This window comes from Pholis gunnellus, assembly GCF_910591455.1.
Source record: "Pholis gunnellus genome assembly, chromosome: 18".
Classification (NCBI taxonomy): domain Eukaryota; kingdom Metazoa; phylum Chordata; class Actinopteri; order Perciformes; family Pholidae; genus Pholis; species Pholis gunnellus.
Window position 1 is genome coordinate 3159067 of NC_136545.1, and position 21915 is coordinate 3180981.

A 21915-nucleotide genomic window follows, 5' to 3' on the forward strand; every position below is an offset into this window, starting at 1 on the left:
CCCCCGGGGTAGATTTCACTTTCACACGTTTTTGTCACTCTACCTCAGATCAGCGTGTTTTAAAAAAAAAATCTCACTCAACCTGCATTTACTCACCTTGTATCATGTTTTATTTTTGATATCAGTCACTTTATGAATGCTGCTGGCAGTGGGAGGAACCTCACAGCTGCAACTTTATCTTCAGCCGTCTGAGCATCAACGGTGTTGGAGCCTCGGCTACGGCTACAGTATCGCTCTTGTTTTTATTCTGAATTCAAAATATAATCTAAAATTTACAAATTAGATACTAGAAAGAAACTAGATTCTCAGATTTAGTCCAACAATAGCTGCTTCTGTAATGTCAAGTGGCACTGTCGTACATTTTTGAATATTTTATGACAATATTTAATATTTTCATTGTGACAACAAATGTATGAAAATCCTGTATTTTCAGCCCGGTCTCATTCCCAGTACCTCTATTAGTATAGTCAATAGATAGTCATCTATTAATCGCCAACTATTCTGACAATGGATTTATCCTTTTGAGTCATTTTTGAGGGGGGGGGGGGGGGGGGGGGGGGGGGGGGGGGTCTACATTTTCTGGTTTCTTTACTCCTCTGTGACAGTTAACTGGATATTTTTGAGTTTTGCACAAAACAAGACAGTTGAGGACGGACTCTTGGGCTTTTGGAAACACTAATCAACATTTTTCACAATTTTCGGACATATAGACCCAAAAAAAAAAGAATCAAGAAATGAATCGACAGTGAAAATAATTGTTGGCTGCAGCCCTGATAAAGTACGTAACGTACGCTACTACCTAACAAACGTAGTTCTAGCCCTTTCGTAAACCTAACCAAGTAGTTTTGTTGCCTAAACCTAAACATGACACCAAGGGGTGCTGACCTAACGTCAGTATGTACCGAGTGGTGCAAGAGAGCGGTTTGTATTGTACACACCACATTTGGAGGTACTATGACACAAAGTTGCTCTCTAAATGCACTTTAAATGTCACCATATGTAGTTTGCACAACGTGTGCATCCTCCAGTATTGTGATACCATTACCTACTGGTTGTGTCACACATCACTCAGCTTTTCATGGTGTCCTGCTTCCATCTAGTGGCTCTTCAGAATGTAGGATTAGAGATGCCACTAAGATGGCAGCGTTACACCATGAAGGCGTCTGCCTCCGACTCCCAAGTTCAGACCCCGGTACACTTCCGGGTCAGCTGGTCATCTGTGTGCTGAGGATGTAGTGAGGTCATCTCTTGCAGACGTGAGGTTTTTCCCCCCCCGACAGCAGTGACATTCCTGCGGATGATACTTGAAGCATCAGACGGAGATTTGTAGGAGAGCTTTAGAGAGGATTCAGGGAGAAACGCCGAAGAGTTGAGCAGAATATAACCGACACTGAGCGCACACGGTTATTTACTTTATTAGCTTGAAATGTAAACGCACACGCGAATGATATTATATGGTTTATATAGAAGTGAGATGTTGGGTCGGCTTGTTTTGTTGTGGTTGATGCGAGGGTCCTGCGGAGCTCAGTGGCGCTGAGGCAGTAGGGGTTGGGGGTTCAATTCCCCGGGGGAAACAAATAAGTTCCTTTCTTGTGTTTTTCATACCGGAGTATGTTTACATGCACACTAGCATGTGAGTCTTATTTGATCTTTGGTCGTATTTAAACATGAGGATGAAGAAACAAAGAGAAACATTTTGAAAATGTATGCATATCTGCTTTTTAATTGTTTCTCCAATCTAATCTGATTACCTCTATCATTAATTAAAGATGTCCATAATGACCATAAAGACAAAGTCTACACCAATGCTCTCTCACCAGTACAACAGTTTCTTTGACCAGTGTTTATTTCTTTGTAAACCGGGTTGAGTTTTCTGCAAAGTACAATGTTTGTACGAGCAAATACTCCAAAAAGTAATGTACTAATGTGTTAGTGTGCATGTGAACACTCACAGTTATTTAACTGATGACTCCACCCCGCTCGGTTATTCCAGCCGCAGTGAGACTGACTCAACAGTGTAAATATTGTACATGGATTAAATGTTTGTACATGTGAAGACATGAAATGTACATGAGATTCACTGTAAATACACTTTGTCCGTTGTCTTGTCTGGAAGTGTACCAGCCAGGTGTTGGTTGTTGGAAATTAAAAGAGAACAACACTTGACATCTGCATGACGAGTTTTTATTAAAAAAATCTAGCGGGTTGTTGTTGTTCCCTGCATCCAGAAAAAAAAGTTTATTACAAATTAATTATGAGTTAGATTTTTTTATTTTGCAATTAATACATTCAAGATTGACAGTCTTGAAAATCACAACATATAAAGTTTATTCTTGAAATTATCAAAAGATCAAGAACAGCAACTAAACAATTTCAAAATGTTAATTTACAAATTAAATTAAATTAAATGTAAAATACAAAAGAAGTCCTTCTGTATGTTGACATTTGGGCAACAGCTGAGGGTTCGAACACTACTCGACAGCGACCTCTACTGGGCAATGAAGGTTATTGCCTACGGTTATTGCTCAGCGACGTCTGTCCAATCAGAGCCTGGACTATGGGTCATGTGACCTGGTACCGGCGGCATACAAGGATTGAACGGCAACAACAAATATGGAGGTGCCTCCGTTCAGCTTCACACCGGAACGGTACTGGACGGAGGAGAAAGAGAGGGCGCTCATAGCGTTCTTCTCCAGTAAGTCAAACACTCTAAAATAGAAACTTGTCGTTCCATAAAAGTTGCCGTTTTTATCGGTGGGTTGTCGTAAACTGCAACAATTGGGGGCAACCGTTGCTCGACGAGACCGACGGAAACGAGCGACGCAGACAGATAACAGCAATGGCGACTAGCAACTGAAGTGTAGTTTGTTTTTTTTCTCCTACAGGAAGACGAAGAAAACGGAGTTTAGATTCCGTTTTTAAAGTTTTGCTTTGTAGCTCTGAATATGAAAAGATGAAATGGCAAAATATGTTATGATTGTAATTATATTTAATGTTAAATGGAACGGAAAGGGGGGGGGGGGGGGGGGTCATCATTCTTGTTTACATATTAACTGTGCTCTGACCCTAACGTGAGATTTAAGTATGACAACTCATATTTGTAAATTACTCTGCTTATGATAGTGGATACATTTTAATTGTTATGACTCCTGATGCTCCCACAGATTTTCCATTTAGGAAGATAATAAAAACATTCATACATCGGCCTAAAGCCACTGAATGAAACTAAAGAGTCTAGAAAGTGCTGCAACACTAATAACTAATGTCCCCAAATCACCACTATTATAATATCAGGCCTGCTGTGGTTACCAGGCAGAATACACTGGACTGTATTTGTATGTATATATATATACACACTTCATACACACGTAGTATCAGTCACACTCTGCAACAATCTGCCACCTGAAAAGTGTCAGTTTCTTTTAGGCATTTTTTAAATTACATTTCATGTTTTAAGAAACTTAAAAAAGAAAAAGTGTGACAGAACTTCTGGTCCGAAAGTGGAAACCTTCAGTGACAACTTTGAATTGTTAGAAATCGCTGAAACGGCAGCGACACAACAACGTGAAGGAGTTTCTTCTACCGATATTGATTATCAGTCCCGATCATTATTTTATGTGTTATGGCAATATCAGGCTTAACATTGCTTTTTTTTAACTTTGTTAAACAAAATGTCACAAATAAATACACAGATGTAAATGTACCGAATTGTTATTTTATTATCAAAATAATAAATTAAATTATTATTATTATTAAAAATAATTAATAATTAACTAGAACATTTCGCAACAAATTTTGACAGTGTGGCTTCTACTGCCCGAGGACGTCGCAATATATAGCTACACACGCCGATGTTATCGGTAGTGTCGTTCAGGTTCGATTGAGATAGCGCTTCTCTCTTTTCTGCATTTTAGATTCATACCCTTGGATTGAATCTTGTATTCGTGATGGACAGTCCACAAATGACTCCCGTCATTTCTGTGCTGGACATATACATCTTTGTTTGAGCCTTTAGAAATGATGGGAGCGTTAGCTCATTCTAAGGAGCTTTACCTCATTCTAAGCTTCATGTTAAGATACAGTTACTCTATGGGGCTTTTATTTTGAAAGGGTGGGACTGGGTGGGTGAGAGAGGGGGAGAGGAGACATATTCATAATGTTTGACACACACAGAGGTTATTAAATGACATGCTTCACCACAAGTATTCCAGTTAGAATTCACTCTGTGGGGCTTTTATTTTGAAATGGGGGGGGGGCTCTCGAAAAATATATAAGACCCGAATGACTGTATGATAGAGAGAGACACAGATAGATAGAGAGAGACAGAGTGAGTGAGTGAGACAGGCAGACAGACAGTTTTATGTACTTAGTGAGTGAGACAGAGAGACAGACACAGAGACAGACAGGAGGTCTAACAATGCCTTTGACTGAATATCTCCAAGTCGTTCGTGTGTGTGTGTGTGTGTGTGTGTGTGTGTGTGTGTGTGTGTGTGTGTGTGTGTGTGTGTGTGTGTGTGTGTGTGTGTGTGTGTGTGTGTGTGTGTGTGTGTGTGCGCGTGCGCGTGTGTGCGTGTGTGCGTGCGTGTGCGTGTAGAGAGAGAGAGCATGCGTGCGTGTAACTGGTTGCCATGGTGAGTCTGTTTGGATTCCACAGTAATTTGTCTATGACAAGGACAAGATTAGCTACTTTAAAATCCAAAAATTATGCATGAAGAGTGAACATTGTGGAGTCAAAGGCAAAAGACAAATATTTTTTTCCCAAGAATCTCAAGCTCCTCTTCACTCTAGCTGTGACATCACGCACTCTAAGCTGCGCAATACACACCCATTATAAAGTCACAAACAGACCCAAATTTTCCTGAAACTTAATCTGTGACTTTATGAAAACTGTGCTAGCTATCAAAATGTCCATTTGGCTCAATAACGTGCAGCGTTTTTTTTGCTCTCTTCACGCCAAAACCCCATTCAAGTCAATGAGGCAATCTTGCTCCGTTTTTCGGGATTTTCAGGAAAACCGCTGGGCGAATCTCTTATAAAAGTCATAGCACACGATTCCCGCACGGGCCCGGGCCGCACGTTTGTATATATTTTTTGCGCCGCTGTTGGCAACGCTGTGTGAGGAGAAGCACGGCAAACCTTTGGATAAACATTATTATTATTAGTATGATTAAGCCCGCAGTCAGTGTGCACAAAGCCACACTGAATTACAAAACCATTTTAATGCAGAAACTAATTGTTCTGAATTTAAACAAATAAAAATTCAACGTTATAATGTATATAAACATTTTAAACCATTGTCACCGATACCCGATCCATCTATTTGAGTCTGAATCAGCCTGATATCTGATCCAGTATCGGTGCTTTTCCTAGTTTCTACGATAAACCAAAACAAAATGTATATACTGTATGTATATATATACAATAATGTAGCATTCCAGTATCTTGTTTTTTTTTTCATTTTCCCAGTGCATGGCTGCCTGTGGAACCACAAGTCCGATAGCTACAAGAACCGACAGCTGCGGTGGAAAACCCTGGAACGCCTGAGGCTCCTTCTGTCAGCTCACCCTCCTCCCGTTCCTCTCACAGGTAGGCCTGTTGTCAGATTCATTCATTTTACCAAGCTGCACTTTGTCTAGGAGAACAAGCATCTGCTCCTCCTTTCTTTCTCTCCAGTGGAAGACATCAAGAACAAGTTCAAGAACCTCCGCACCACCTTTCAACGCCAGTACAAAATGGTCAAGGCGAGCGAGGTGTGCCGGTCGGACGACGTGTTCGTGCCGCAGTGGAAGCACTACGAGCAGCTGATGTTCCTGCGGGGCTGCTGGGACCGGGACGGCGGCCCCGACGACCAGCCGCCCTCACCCTCGCCACCGCCGCCTGCTCCGCGGGAGGAGAGCCGGCCCATTGTCTCCTCTCCGGGGCTGATCGTCCCCCTCCTCCCCGTCCTCCCCGTCCTATCCAGCTCCTCCCCGTCCTCCTGCGTCTCCTCCAACACACCGGTGAAATGTTACTGGACTGAAGAGAGAGAGCGCGCACTGATAGCTTTCTACTCCGGTAAACAAAACAAAAAAACCTGGATCCAGATTCAGATCGATCAGTTGTTACTGCTACAAACTCTAATGAGGGTTTGGATTCCTGCAATGGCAGAGATTCGTGGTTGACGGGTTGTCGTTGTGTTGTGTCACAGAGCATAGCTGCCTCTGGAAGAAGAAGTCCGAAAACCACAACAACCGTCAGCTCAGACTGAGGCTGCTGGAGGCTCTGAGGAGCCAGCTGTCCGACCACTCGGTGTCTTTCTCAGGTACGTATCACACGGTCCTGCTTGTTTTCATGGCTACAGCCCGACATATGTCAAAAGTACAACACCAGCACATTGAGGAATTCTAGGCAGATCAGGACCATGTTTCACATTTTATTATCATCCCTCAAACCATCCCTTGACCCACAATCAGGGCCCAGTCCCCCAAAGTAAGATCCACTGGGATAAAGGAATAATTTGGGATTATTCACCAAAGTCACAAACAGACTAACCAATCGAGGCAGCGGTAGACCAGCAACTACTGTGTTCTGCGATGTTAAATTACTTTTTTTGTCTATGGAGTCTTGTGTCTTTGAAGGAGATCAAAGATGGATATAAGGGCTTCGGTGCCCCGTCTGATAGGGCTGTCTGACTGTAAAGTAAAGCTGTGAAAATATTGTAAATATAGTGTACACTTGAATTGATATAGATTTTTTTAAGTTTTCTAAAATAGGTTTTGCTGCTGCCCCCGTCCAAAGCGGTACATTGCTTTGCTCTATCTACTGTAGCTACTACACTGGCTATGGAGAAGCACCTCATACAACCACTTCCAAAAATCCAAACTATCCCTTTAACACTGCGTCAATATACCATTAGGTATAATGCTTAACATGTCAGCAAACAGCTGCCTACTTCGACCTCTAGCAGACACAGAGCAATGTTATCAGTCCTTAGGAGTTTTCTTTCTGTCCACCTAATGAACCGAAGTCTAACACACTCTCCTTTTTAGCTCTGGTTTGGTCTCCACCAAGTCCTGAGAAAAAATATCTGTTTCTTTAGCTGCTAAATGCTCTGTAAATGTGTTGTAAAACCAAAACTATGCGCTAAAAGAGGCTGAAAAGCAGTTTGTTCAGTGTTGATATAGAAAATATACGTAGCTAGAGTAGCTTAACTTAGTTGAATCTCATAGAAGGAATAACCAACATTATACATTTGAGAAACCAGTATTAGTGGGAGATGTGAATCCTTTGTTGCTGTTTTGCAGTTGAAGACATGAAGTGCAAGTTCAAGAACCTCCGAACAGTTTTCAACCGCGAATACAAGGCGGTGCAGGCCAGCAGGGTGTCTGACAAACTCCACGTGTCCAAATGGAAACACTACCAGCAGCTGCTCTTCCTCTGCGAGTCCTGCGACGAAGACGACAGCCCGGACGATGTGCAGATAGTGACGCCCCGGGAAGACCTGGACCTGGAACGCGGAAACCAAACACCCTACTCCGCCCTGAGCGGCTTCTCCTCTGGCTCCGCCCAAATCAAGTTCGGCAACCCCTCCGGCGACGCCGAAGCCAACGCCGCCGCCGCGTACCAAGTCTTCCTCCCTGCGTCTCCGGATGACCTCAAACTAGCGAGCCAAACAGCTGCGGCCGCCTCTCCGTCCTCGCCACCGCCGGACACCAAACCTTGTACAAACACCTCCCATCTAAATTTCTCCGGTTCGGTTCAGGCTGACAACAGACTGAGCGCCGACTCCCACTGCCACTGGAACGAGGCCAAAGTTCAGCAGCTAATATCGTTCTACTCTGGTTGGTGCAGTCATTTATTGTTGATCCTGTTAGATGTGTGTAAATGTGTAAATGTTTGCAGGTAGTTTAGAAAAAACGTTTTTAGTCAGTGTCATTTGTTTGTTGTTGTAATACTTATTGCGGCCACAAGAGGCTGTGTTGCACCACTACCCCGTGTTTTATAGGACTAAAAGTATTCATGTTTTCTTCCAGGTGGGTTTTTTGGTTTAACTCAACATGATGTGCTTTTTCTAGAGCACAGTTGTCTGTGGAACCACAAGTCCGAGAGCTACAGGAACAGGCTGTTGAGACAGAGCCTGCTGGAGACGCTGAGCGGTGTCCTCTCTGACAATGAGTCGGCCCCATTCACAGGTAACCTCGATGGTTCCTTGTGTGATAGTTTTGCCAAAAGAGATAACTTTGACTTAAACACTAAGATACATATTTTACAAATGTGATGAAACGGTACCAGAGCAAATGAAAAACAAGAGTGGGAGCCACATTTGAATTGGTTGGTTTCAGGTTTGACGAAGTGAATCAATTTGTTGTGTTCCACAGCATTTGGCTGACAGTTTCTGTAATTCTTCGTTCTTCAGTGGAAGACATTAAGACAAAGTTCAGGAACCTGCGAACCATCTTCCAGCGTGAGCACAAGGCGGTGAGCTCGAACAAAACCTGCGGTTCGGAGGACTTTTATCTTCCGAAGTGGAAACACTACCGCGAGCTGATGTTCCTCTGCGACTCCTGCGACGAGGACGAGCGGCCCGAAGACCTCCACTTCCACGGAGCGCAGGAGCCCCGCCTCCTCCACCTGAACGGCCAAGCCCTTGGCGTCCGCTACCACGGCACCAACCAAACCGCAGCCCAACTGAACGTGGCATCGTCGCGGGTCCTGGAAACCCCTCCCTCGCCCACTCCCCCGGACTCCCAGCACTCCTCCCCCTCGTCCTCGTCCTCCACACAGTCCTCCCGCACCGATAGCAGAGTGTCGGGAGGACGCAAACGGGCGGGCCGCCGCCTACCGCCGCCCTCCGGCGAGGTGCTGGACATCATGAGGACGTTCTGTCAAAGCCAGGTGGCGCCGCCGCACGCAGGCTTCCTGAAGTACGTGGAAGAGTGTCTGAACGAGACGCCGCCAGACAAAGTGAAGAAGATGAAGAAGAAGATCATTGAGACGATCCACAGCGTGTCGGAGGAGGTTTAGTGTCTCACGTCTGTCTCACTGTGTTTTGTGGTATATTTTTGTACTCCTAAAGCTTCCTGAAGAGAACGTTGTGAGAAAGCCCCTCTACACTTGAGCTGGCGTGAACTGTAGTTCACCTGTAGAGAGAGCAAAGACACCAAACCCACCGAACCTTTCATCAGTGCTAGCCTTGGATTTTACGCCTCACAGGTACACTCTAAAGTTCGCTCGGTTTCGCCTTTTGTCCTTGGGTTAATGACAGCTCGGCCACGATGTAACCCGAATGTAACCCGTGATTGACGAAAAGCGAGTTCCCCGCGCTGTAGAACGCCACCTTAAGGGGCCAATCACACCAAGACACATCGCTACAGGCGCGGCCGTTTTAAAAAGCGCCTTGGCAAAGCAGGTCAGGGAGCGATGCCGTGTGCATAATGATCTGTTGTGCTCACGGCCCCGCTCCCTGTACCTTCATATTTCATGAAAAGAAAATGGATAATGAGCTCACTAGCTGTAGCCTACATGAAACTATCACAACACAAGATATGACCTCCCCCTTCCTTCTCGCTCCGTAGCTCTCTCACAGCACTACAGCTAACCAGCTAGCCCTACCACATCTACTGGCATTAAAACAGGAATTCAGTGGTGAAATAGTCAAATTTGTCTCTTGCTTGATTTGATTAGCTGCCCAGGCCAAGTGCGACATTGACGAGCGGTGCGACTCCTGGGGGTGGATGAGATCCGCCCTGAGATGCTGAAGGCGCTGGACACTGTTGGGCTGTCTTGGCTGACACGCCTCTTCAGTGTCGCATGGGGGTCGGGATCAGTGCCCATGGACTGGCAGACCGGGGTGGTGGTTCCCATTTTCAAAAAGGGGGACCGGAGAGTGTGCTCGAATTATCGGCACTACTCAGCCTCCCAGGGAAAGCTTATGCCAGGGTGCTGGAAAGGAGGCTCCGACCGTTTGTCGAACCTCGGATTCAAGAGGAGCAGTGCGGATTCCGTCCCGGCCGTGGAACAGTGGACCAGCTCTTCACCCTCGCAAGACTACTGGAGGGGTTCTGGGAGCTTGCCCAACCAGTCTACATGTGTTTTGTGGACTTGGAGAAGGCTTTCGACCGGGTCCCTCGGGGGTTCTTGTGGGGGGTGCTGCGGGAGTATGGGGTTCCGGACCCGTTACAACGGGCGATCCGGTCTCTGTACGACTGCAGTAGGAGCTGTGTCCGCATTCTCGGCAATAAGTCAGACACGTTCCCGGTGGGTGTTGGCCTCCGCCAGGGCTGCCCTTTGTCACCGGTCCTGTTCGTGACTTTCATGGACAGGATTTCTAGGCGCAGCCGGGCGATGTGGTCCTGTTGGCCTCCTCGGATCGTGACCTCCAGCATTCATTGGGGCGGTTTGCAGCCGAGTGTGAAGCGGCAGGGATGAGAGTTAGCACCTCCAAATCCGAGGCCATGGTGCTCTGCCGGAAACCGGTGGATTGCTCCCTCCAGGTGGGGTCGGAGTGCCTACCTCAAGTGAAGGAGTTTAAGTATCTCGGGGTCTTGTTCACGAGTGAGGGTAAGATGGAGCGGGAGATCGACAGGCGGATCGGTGCGGCTGCAGCAGTAAAGCAGGCGCTGCACCGGACCGTCTTGGTGAAGAGAGAGCTGAGCCGGAAGGCAAAGCTCTCAATTTACTGGTCGGTCTACGTTCCTACCCTCACCTATGGTCACGAACTCTGGGTCGTGACCGAAAGGACAAGGTCGCGGGTACAAGCGGCCGAAATGAGTTTCCTCCGTAGGGTGGCCGGGCTCAGCCTTAGAGATAGGGTAAGGAGCTCGGACATCAGGAGGGAACTTGGAGTCGAGCCGCTACTCCTTCGCATCGAAAGGAGTCAGCTGAGGTGGTTCGGGCATCTGATTAGGATGCCTCCTGGACGCCTCCCACTGGAGGTTTTCCGGGCACGTCCAACTGGGAGGAGACCCCGGGGAAGACCCAGAACACGCTGGAGGGATTATATCTCCCAGCTGGCCTGGGAACGCCTCGGGATCCCCCAGTATGAGCTGGAACATGTTGCTTGCGAGAGGGAAGTCTGGGTCAGCCTGCTTGGCCTGCTGCCACCGCGACCCGACCCCGGATAAGCGGAGGAAAATGGATGGATGGATGGATGGGTTCAGCATAAATGTTATTGTCCAAAGTTATGGCTGAACATACGGTTTTACGTAACAATCTGTTCTTCTAGACGAGACTGATGAGAATAATATTGCACATCTGATACTCAAGATAAATATTAAATACTTTATCCATTGATCATTTATTTAGAAAGATATTCTCCATCCTTAAAACTTTTATCAGAGAGATGGCATCAAATTGATATCTCCTCTATGTCTCAGTGGACCTATGTGCCTTTAGACAGCTGTATTTAATGTCTTCATTAATTGTATCGCTTGATCCTAAAACTTAATTGTTCCAACAAATTATCTGAGCTGGATTGGGTGAGTGATGATATGGCCTTATTAATGTATTAGTGTATCAATGAGCTCTGATAAACCCCCACACACTTGTGGTCTTAAAGGGGCCGTATGGAGTTTTTTAGCACATTGACCCTGTTTATACTTGGTTTAAAATGAGTTTGGGCCAATCGGATTACAAGTGGACGGCTCTAAATACAATTTAACCACTTGTTGAGGTTATCTGACCCCATACGTATGTTTTCTAGTCTAAGTGCTAATGCGTTCTGATCCGTCCCCGACGTAACAGAAAATACCTTTTTCCTCATCTCATCAACTTGGCTTCGTCCAGAACGGCTGAAAATGTTAATATATTTAAAATTAAAATGTCATAGTGCGTCAAACATCTTGGGCAATTTGGGTTCGTCGGAACACAGCAAGGAATAGTCCCGGTCTGTATACTTTTTATTTCTTCTTCTTCATTTAATTGCCGACAGACTAGGCACAAAGTGTATTGTAGCATTGGTGTATTACCAGCCTCTGCAGTTCAGTAGAATAGCGTCAAACCAATGGCAGCAATGTGTATCGCGTCACCCATGTGAAACAAATCAGATACCCACTCATTGAAAAACTAGAGGTCAAAAAATCTCCACAGGGGACCTTTAAGGGGCACTTGGGCACTGTGCCAATTACTGAAAAATACGTCACACCAGTAGCCACATTCAGACATTTAGCTAATTGTAACAAAGCGAACATTTAGCAAGCTAGCATGTTACAGTTAAGCCATGTAGGAACATGCTAACAGAATACACTAATGCAACTGCTTGCACGCTAACATCACTCATGCAAACATTTGTAACATTCCCTCTACACATTTTTTCCCTAATTTAATGCTCAGACATCACCAAGCAATCTAAATTACAGACATGAACAATTATCATTAGACTGACATTATGTACGTCTAGAATGAAAAAATGCTAACATTTTGACGAGTTAGCATGCTACGTTACACACTAACTTGCCCAATGTAACACCTTGACGCAAACAAAAGCCTGTTAACATGCGTAACTTAGCATCTCCATCATAATAAAGCATCCTGTCATGAACAAAAGTGTTTGACTAGTGGACATTTTATCTGTTGGTGGAACTAGAAGAAAGTTCGGTATCACCAAAGCCATGGCTGCACCTCACCTGCGGCCTTTCCTTGCGTCTCTCTATGCATGAGGCAAGGAAACGACACAGGTGAGGAAACGTGGGATGCACCCCATGTCATTCTGGCCCGTGTTGGTGATTGCTAAAACCACACCGGATTTTTCCTAAAGACAATAGATGGACATATATTTTTAAAGCACTACAGTATTTCAAAATGTGTTGTGAATACCTGTGACAAATCTTCCTCCAGAGAAAAAGAAATTGCACAAGACCCGTAAAGATAAAGAAAGATTTCAGCTTCATTCCCTGTACTCAAAGTTTATTTTTTTATATTTTTATTTCTGGAGGACAGATGTTTGAATATTTGGGGCTGCATTGACATTCAAATGTCAAGAATTCAGTCATAAATGAATGTGGCATTTTTGTTTTTTGTAGTGGTAAAATACGGTCGAACCGACGTCTGAGCTGTAATATGCCCCTTTTATTTATTTATCAGTTATGAGGGAAGATGTGAAAATGTTATATTTACCTTTTCTTTGATCGGTAACTTTCTTTGATCGGTTTATTACTATTATCCCATTATCAGATGCTTGTACAGCTGTAAGAAATATGTAAAGGGTATAGGCCTTAAAGTAGTTGTCTTTAAAAAAATGTTCTTGTTCAATGATTAGGTGTTGTTAAATCAAAATCTTTGAAGCAATAATAGTTATTCTTTTAGCAGTGGCTGTGATTGACAGTGGTTTTTTTAACCCTGTTTTTTTGCACATTCATATAAGATTTGATTTCCTTTGTTTGGTTGCACACGTTTGTCTAAATTTGACTCAGTGCCTTATCGGAATCACAGTACATGTATGTATGCATGTGCAGAAATGTGTCCCCTCAACTTTGGACTTTATACGTATGTCATTATTAAATGTAATATATACGGATCAGCTGAAGGTGTGTGTTTTTTTCCTTGAAAACATGTATTGATAATCATATTTGTTTAAATGAGATCATCTTCACAAATAAAAATTTCAGTCTCTACTGATATGAGGGATCATAGAGCTCTGGGTGAACACAGACGCTACAATATTTATTTCGTGATTCAACAAAGCTGACAGTCTCGTGGGGAGGGGAGGGGGGAGCTGCGCTCATGTGATTGGTTGAAAATGAGGCTGACATCTGATTGGCTACAGATAGGTCTATGTTAAAAAAAACGCATTTGTGAATCCAGCAGCATCAGGAGAGTCTCAAAAACCCACAAATAAATGTGAAGCGATTTACAAATAAATGCAGTGCGATCCACAAATAAATACATACAAATCCACAAACAAATACATACAAATGCAGAAATATATTTGTGATTTTCTTTTACATTTATATAAATCGTAATTTATTTATTTGTGCATTGGAATGTATTTGTGAATTGTTCTGTGTGCATTTGTAAATCGAATATATTTGTGAATCTTTCTGTTTGCATTTGTGAGTCTTTACGTGTGCATTTGCAATTATTGAGACTGATCTGACCCCATATCTGTAGTGCAATGAAAAGTGGAATGTACTTCTCATGCTCACCTCTAGATGGCGATCTCGGATAACAACTACCTACTTTTTGACTACAGGTTAGGGTAGAAGATACTCAAAAATGACCACAAAGAAACATGAGAAGACTACAAAGAGTAAAAAAAAAAAGACTACAAAGAGACACAGATTCACAATGATGATGAAAAGGGCAAAACAATGGCAACAAAGCAACTTTAAAGAGACTGATGACCACAAAGAAAAACAAAATAACTACAAAGAGGCCAAAACAAAAAAATAGACACAAAGCAAATTCAAAGATCACAAAGACAAACACAAAATGACCTCAAAGTAATACAAAATGACACAGAGACCAAAACAACTACAAAGAGACACAAAGCAACTACAAAGACAGTGATAGTGACCACAAAGAAACACAAAATGACTAAAAGAGACTAAAACAACTACAAAAATGATCCCTCTCAATCATCTTTTATCACCCACAGGAGGTTTGTGGCGGTGTCTTTACCTGCAGAGACCGTGCCCTCCCTTTCTCTTCGCTTTTAATTTTGCGATGCTCGGGACGAGTCTGGACGCCAACATAAAGCCTTTGTCAGCATCTGGGGTGGCCCCAGCCAATAAGCAGGTCCCGCAGCCCGTTCTCTTTCCCAGGTCAAACCAGACCCAGACGTTTGGGAAAAAAATGAACAAACTACAGTAGCTACGCAGTCAGTGTCTACGGATCTTTGAACCGAAGTGAACGATATGATTCAAATCAGTAAAGGGATTTGTAACAGCCACCTCAACTGAATTTCTTGCCCTGACACTAAAGGCCCCAACACGCTTCAAAGTGCTTGACGGATCATCTAAAAAGCATTTCAAACAACCATTCCAACATCGGGAAGTCATTCATTCCAGACTGAAATATCTCAACGATGGCATTTTGTACGTTCATGGTTCCCAGATGATGAATCACAATGAGTTCGGTGATCTTCTGACTTTTCCCTTCAAGCACCGCCGCGTGGCGGACGTTTGTGGGTTTAAGTGAAACATCTCAACAACTGTTGGATGGATTGCCATGAAATGTTTGTGCTCACGTTGTTGCCTTCCCTTAGCCTGGACTGCATTCATTTTGGTGATCCTTGATCCTGATGACATTCCCCTTCAGCCTCTATACAACTGTTATCATGCCAACTAAGGTTGCGATCATGACAGACTTTACACCTGCTTGTCGTAACCACGTTAGCATTGCCGAAGCGCTGCTGTGTCTGAACATACTATGGCATCGCTAGCATTCAGAACAGCTAAGACTTTGGCTGGACGACACTTTGTACGAACTGGACCGTTCGGAGCGTACGGGGGGCCTCGGGTTCATGCTGCCGACTCTGGTCGTCGGTTAATTGTGCGACCGTGTTAAAGTGATTTGATTCAGCGGACGGTTCAATGTGGCTCTCCGCAGTAATCTGGTTCCAGTGTGAATGGTCACGGTGTCAGACCTGCTGCTGAAGAGTTCAGATCTGCTGTGAAGGATTGGATTACAACTCATCAGCACACAAACACACACATACACACACACACGCACACACACAGGAAACACTTTCAGTCCTGTTTCACAGTTCTTCTCTTTTTTATTTTTTATCCTCCCCTTTCTATATGTTTCTCCCATGTTTTCTTCCTTTCTTCCTTCATCTCTTCTTTCCTACCTCTCTCCTACCTCCTTCTTTTTTATTCATTTATTTCTCACTTCTTTCCTTTATCCTTCCTTGCCTACCTCTCCTCCTCTCTTGACCCCCCTCTCTCTCCCTCTCTGTCTCCCTCTACCTCACTCCACCTCTCTGTCTCTCTCTCTCTCGCTCTCTCTCTCTCTCTCTCTTTTCTTTTCGCTCAGTGAGTCGCGGTAAATCCTATTGTGATGCTAAACTGATTTTCAGAAGACAGATAGAGAGAGAGAGACACACAGCGAGAGAGAGACAGAGAGGAGGTTTGGATTTCTGTTTGAGCAGATCTGATCTGATCTGACCTTCGTTCATCTTGAAGTTTGTAACACTTTCTCCTGTCAGTAAACTTTTTAACCTCTGCTCCCTCCAGAATCCAGCGGGTCGTTTCGGGGTGTTGTTGGAGTCTATTTTGCCGGAGAATCCGCCGCTTTTTGCGCTTCAGGAATGCACTTTGCAGGAAACGCAGCTCGCTGCTCCGGACACCTCCTTCTTTCACTTTTTCCTTATCGGGGAGTTATAAATGAATGAAGGAAATGCGCTCGTGAAGGAGGGATCGTTTTCTGCAGTCCGGTCCCCGACTCCTCAGTCCGCCGGGCGGAGGACAGAGGAGAACCGGGCATGGAGAACGGCGTCCGGGTGGGGCTCCGGCAGCCGGCGGGCGGAGGAGAAGGAGGAGGTGGCGGAGGCTGGGTGCTGGTGGAGGCCCGGCTACAGGGAGGAGCGCCATGGGGCTTCACCCTGCAGGGCGGCCTGGAGCACAGAGAGCCGCTCATCATCTCCAAGGTACGAGACGGTTCCTCGTTATGTCATAATGTGTGTTACACATGTCATGGTCACCTCTGACACAGGGACCGTAGGTACAGTTTCTGTGTATATATATATATATATGATAAAATGTCTTTATATATATATAAAGACATTTTATCATATTTATTATTATAGCCAAACTAGCTTTTTTAAATGATATTTCATCATATTAATTATTATACCAAATTAGCTTTTTTAAAATAATATTTCATCATATTTATTATTATTGTCAAATTAGCTTTTTTTAAATAATATTTTTCGTATGTATTTTATTATATAATATAATATTATCTTTATCTATCTGAGTAAAATATAATTGAACAGAGAACATAGGCAAGTACAATGCCCTCAGTTCTTGCCTATGTTTCTATGGCACAGTGATATTAGAATCCCACTATGGCACTAAGGCATGACCCGCTCTACTCTGCCTCTGATTGGTTTACCCTGATATTCCTACTCATGCCTTCGCCTTAAAGCAGGATTCCTATTTTAGCAGCCGGGTGCAGCTGCATAATTTATTGTATTTCCTGCATCCAGTGACGTCAAAAGTGATGTCATTGGTTGCAAGGAAACTAGAGTGCTACTTTAGCATCGGGAGCTGGGCAATGCCATTCAAAAACGTCCTTGTTCTCCAAGCTAGTTACTTTTCCCACTATGAGAAAAAAAACAACCCGAAATATGAGTGCAGAAAATGTTATGAAGGATGTAGATTTTACAGTGTTCTGGCTGACTGGGATATTTAGCCGTAATCAGGCCGCTCGAGGCTGCAGCACCAGGAAATGGCCGACGGGGAACGTCCAGAACCTGAGCTGCCGGGACCAAATGCTAACTGGAGGTGCCTTTGTTCAGATTGCCCTCACATGCCCACAGAAAGGGAATCATTCTGCTGCAATGAATGCCAGCGTGGGCAGTGTTTGTTGGATGCTGTCGCCAACGACAACCCAAAGAGAGCGAGCAGTGTTTTTCTTCCTTATTTTGAGTCAGCTGTTCAGCGGGCAGCCGGACGGCAGAGACATACAGCGGGGAAAACCAGTGTGTAGGGCCAACATATTTTCAAATCTCGCTCTGTGAATTATAGGCCCAAGGATTTATTTCAACCAAACCAGAGTTGTTGATTGAACAGTGGAGTTTTATTTTGATTCTGTCCAGCTTGAAGTGCAATGGGAGACATGAAGTGTGTTGTACGATGAGCTAACAAGACAATTAAGCTAATCTTAGTGAAGAGAAACCTGAATTCAGAGGGTGTGTGGTTGTGTTTTACTTTTTTGTGTAAATATATATTTCCATTATTGACATTTTGTGAGTTTATGTTGTTTATCAGATGTAGCAGATCCGCCGCTCGCATTGCATCCTGGTACATGTAGGCACTGCTGGCCCTGCTCCGTGAGCAGGAGAAATCTGCTTTCTTGTTCAATACAGCACTGGAGATATTATTTCTTCAGTGGACTACATTTACCATCAGCGCTGATTGGAAACCCACATAAAAGGTTGCACATTTCCCTTTAAATATCAGAAGTCATTTTAACATTCTCCTTCTGACCAATATTGAGAAAGCAAATTAAAGGGCATTTCAGCAATTTCAGTATTTCACTTTCTTAAAATTGGTTGCCTCACAGGAGTTGTAACAAAGAATGATCACATTGAAAGCAACAGAGGCAGAGATAACCTGATTTTTAGTTATGGATAAGCTCCAAAAAAGCCCAAACCTACATTTCCCATGATGCGACCACTAGCATAATCCTATTTGACCCTCCCTACCTGGTTAATTCAAACTGTCCATTGTTATGCCGAATTTTGAAAAATGAAGTCTCCATTCAAGCAGAAATAACCCTGATGATATCATCTCACTTTAGCTGCTAAGCTAGCATTAGCTCCACAGACCACCCTGAATCCCAGTTTCAGTGCTTTTGGCATAAAACAATGATATAATGCTTGAATGTTGAACTAAAAGATTCAGACTACCGTTAACTATTTGTCATTTGTCATTCACCCTCAACCACAACTGAAAAGAACACCGTGTTACCAGCTAACGCTAGATTGTTTATCCCGGAAGCCTCTCATTTCAAACACCACAAAGACAGAGCCCACTTCCTTCCTTCTCAAACCTCAAAATGATGCAAAGATTGATGTTCTTCCTCAACAAACTGTCTGTAGACAATGCTCTACAGTGCAGACTGCTATGTGTTGGGCAATGCAATGCGAAGCACATAGGGAAACACAGTTCAACAGAAAAAAACAGATTTTGACGCATGCAGAGAGTTTGATTCTATAATTGACCAACTCACAGAATTAACTGCAGCTGACAAAACACTATTGTTATGAATAATTATTTCTCCTCTCTTAGGTTGTTAAGGCATAATGTGAGTTATTAAGATATGGCACTTTCAAAGTGCGATTTGGATTTAGAAATGATTAATCGCTCAGCCCTGGCTACTGTAATAAGGAAAGTGGTCATTAATGATACCCTCTCTGTCCTCCCAGCAATGTGGCCTCATTTTATTAAAATGCAAATGAGCAAGCTAGTGTGTGTGTGCCGAGGTCAATCTGGGATGGAGGCCAAACTGCATGCTGTAAAATAGGACAAGAATGTGAATTATGTGTTGTCCTGAGTGCTTTTGAACACACTCATGCTTTTATTTTATGTAATTAGATCAGTGTTAGCATCGTTCTCCATGTTTGACCCGACATCTGCCTGATGTCTCAGTCTCTGTCGGTTTGACGGTGTGTCTCTCAGCCTTTTTCTGTCTTTTTCTGTACTTCCTCTCCATTTCACTCTCCCTCTCCCTCTTTCGTCTGTCTGTTTGTCACTAAATGTCCAACAAATGTCTCCCTGTCTTTGTCCGACCGCACAGTGAAAAGGATGTACGTCCACACCGGGTCATTTTTGTGACGCTCTCCGTCCACACTGAATCTCTTCTTCTTCCTTGGTAAGAGAAGAACATAAGAGATTTTTGTCAGTTGTTTATCGCCAATGCAGCACATTTCTCGCAGTTCTGAGCCGGGTTCAGAGGTCACAGTGAAGGTTTCTGTTAATCCAGGTGGTTCGGCTCAGGTTAAACAGTCCTAATGAGTCTTAATCTGAGGTCTTGTGACTGGCATCGAACTAAACGTGTGCAATTACACTCCGGTTAAGCTGTAACCCAAACTCTCTACTGTGAATATCTGCTGCCTCTGTTGGTTCAGGGATGATCTACTCTGCTCTACTCTGTAGTTGTACCTCCATCACAGTTCTGAAAACTTGTACCCAACATGTAAAGGATCCATGACAACCTTAACAGGTGACATGTTTGTTAAGATATAACAACAAAAAAACATTAACCCATATAGACCCAACTGGACTGGAGCCTCAACAGACAGTTATGAGATACAAAACTCCTGGCCCATTATCTCTCCCAGTACTGAAAGCGCTGAAAAAGCCTCTGACAGGTCCTCTTAAAAACCTCCATTGGATGGTTCACCTCAGCATTGGTTGATGTTTTTTCTCTTGCAGATTGATCATAAAAATCTCAGTTAAGTTTTGTACAGCAACAGCTCTTAAAGAGCAAAAGCTGTACTCATACAATCTGGGGTTACGATTCGTAACCATGCTCTCTATAGAAAAGCGCCGCTAGTACAACTGACAGGAACTGCTTGGTGAACAGCTCAGGCGCCAACATGGCCGCCCCCGTGACAAACAAAGACTGTATTTAAGAAGTGGCAGTAATTGTCGTGATGTCACCCATTGGTTTGTGAACTGCCGGTTTCAAAGCCTTGAGTTCGGCATTTTGACCGTCGCCATCTTGGTTTTTTGCAACCAGTGAATGAAAGTGACCGTATTTGGACTGGGGAATATGGCTCTGGTAGCAATATCATCCTGTCAATCACAAGTAAGCCCCAACCTAAAGTATTTTAATCACAATACTAATATTGACCAAGTCCCTGGTGTGCGTTAGGATGTCTTCAATTTTTCAGTTTCTTTTTCTTTTACCTTGAGTAGACATTGATAGGGGTTTGACAATTGCTTCATTTTAATTTGTCACAAGCCAGCAAAGACACAACCGCACTATTCAAAATCAATTCAGTCCCCCCCCTGCTGTCTGAGGATATTTTCCTAAATCACACAGTCTTTATTGATTAGAGGAGGTATGTTGTTTCAGTCACGGTATGAACAGGCTGAGCCGCTCTGTTTAGATATCTCCGTCTGCAGGATAATGAATTTCAGCTGGAATACCAAAGTCAGTGACACACACATATACACACACACACACTCACACACAGCATTACTGAGTGATTCTGCAAGCCTTATTTGGGTATATTTATTCCTTGTTCCTGATGTGCACCACTCTACAGAGCCGAGCAGCGGTTTACATTTTAGCACGCTGTTATTCTTTCACAGCTCTGAGAGGGTGTTTAATTTCCTTTATATCAGCACAGCTCATCAGACTCATCCCACATTTGTGTTACTCAGTCAGTCAACCCATCTTCATCTGTCGGGGGCCTGCTCCTCACACCAAACCCCCATCTGTTGACGGGTTTTGCAAAATGTCATTGTGTTTTCTGTAATGTTGTTGTGTTTTGGCCCCTCAGGGCCACCGTACATAGGTGCTTAAAGTCACTCGGGACCTACAGAACGTTTGGGGAGTGCTGCGTTTGAGGACCCTTTCGAATGTCGGGGCTGTGTGGATCTAAACACAGAATGCCTTTGTTGAAAAGTAACACATGTTGTAATTCAGAAGAGGGTCAGACACGCCCTGAGTGAAATTCTTGGCAGTTGTTTTAACATTCAAATATTCCCAGATGGGTGGGGTTTGTTGTTTCAGAACAGTGCTAGATACCTTTTGTCAATCACAGGAAAGTATGTGAAATCAACTATCAAATACAGTCACTGTGTGGTGTTAGTTAATGTATTTCTAGTCTGCATGGTGAACCTGACCTTTGATCTGTGTCGTTCAACTTTGTCAGTTAGTTGTCAGGAAATCTTAATTTGGGCAAAGACCGGGTGGACATTGGTGGGACAGTCAAGTGACACCCACAGTGCCTGGACTTTGCATTTGAGAAGTTGTAGGTTTTCCCCCATTCATTTCAATACAGTCAGAGTTTTCTTGGAGCAGTATATCTACTGGCCATGACAGGAAGTGCATCTTATTGCTCTTACATGCTGGAGTCCACATCAGTGTTGGGTCGATTTCCGGTTTTGTCGATCCCGTCCGGTCATGTCTACGCGCTTGTGGAGAAGCTCACTAGCACAGCGCTAGCTCAGCTACCTCCATCCAAGACCTTTGTCTTGCACGTCGAAGCAAGTCTCCTGAAGCATGGGCTCTGCTGGCTTTTCCTTTGCACAGGTC

The 21915-nt window shown here is 44.0% G+C and overlaps 2 protein-coding genes across 3 annotated transcripts in view; both read left to right on the top strand.

The window, feature by feature from the left end:
- Window positions 1–2605: 2605 nt before the first annotated feature.
- On the top strand, window positions 2606–10550 carry LOC306710090 (uncharacterized protein). Its single transcript, XM_079178473.1, has 7 exons — window positions 2606–2695; window positions 5467–5586; window positions 5674–6054; window positions 6188–6301; window positions 7284–7820; window positions 8055–8171; window positions 8396–10550. Exons 1-7 carry the CDS (start codon window positions 2614–2616, stop codon window positions 9001–9003), a joined length of 1959 nt encoding a protein of 652 aa, XP_079034599.1. The 5' UTR covers window positions 2606–2613; the 3' UTR covers window positions 9004–10550.
- Window positions 10551–16096: 5546 nt separating this feature from the next.
- shroom3 (shroom family member 3) overlaps window positions 16097–21915 on the top strand; it is a 68771-nt gene continuing 62952 nt past the window's right edge. For both annotated transcript variants that reach the window (XM_079179423.1, XM_079179424.1), the window contains exon 1: window positions 16097–16567. In XM_079179423.1, the coding sequence (XP_079035549.1) occupies window positions 16403–16567 (165 nt within the window). In that variant the 5' untranslated portion in view covers window positions 16097–16402. The remainder of the gene's footprint in view (window positions 16568–21915) is intronic.

Coding starts and splice junctions, on each gene's coding strand:
- LOC306710090 (XM_079178473.1), top strand. CDS start 2,614: ATGGAGGTGCCTCCGTTCAGCTTCACACCGGAACGGTACTGGACGGAG. Junction 2,696..5,466: donor GCTCATAGCGTTCTTCTCCA/GTAAGTCAAACA, acceptor TCATTTTCCCAG/TGCATGGCTGCCTGTGGAAC. Junction 7,821..8,054: donor GCTAATATCGTTCTACTCTG/GTTGGTGCAGTC, acceptor TGCTTTTTCTAG/AGCACAGTTGTCTGTGGAAC.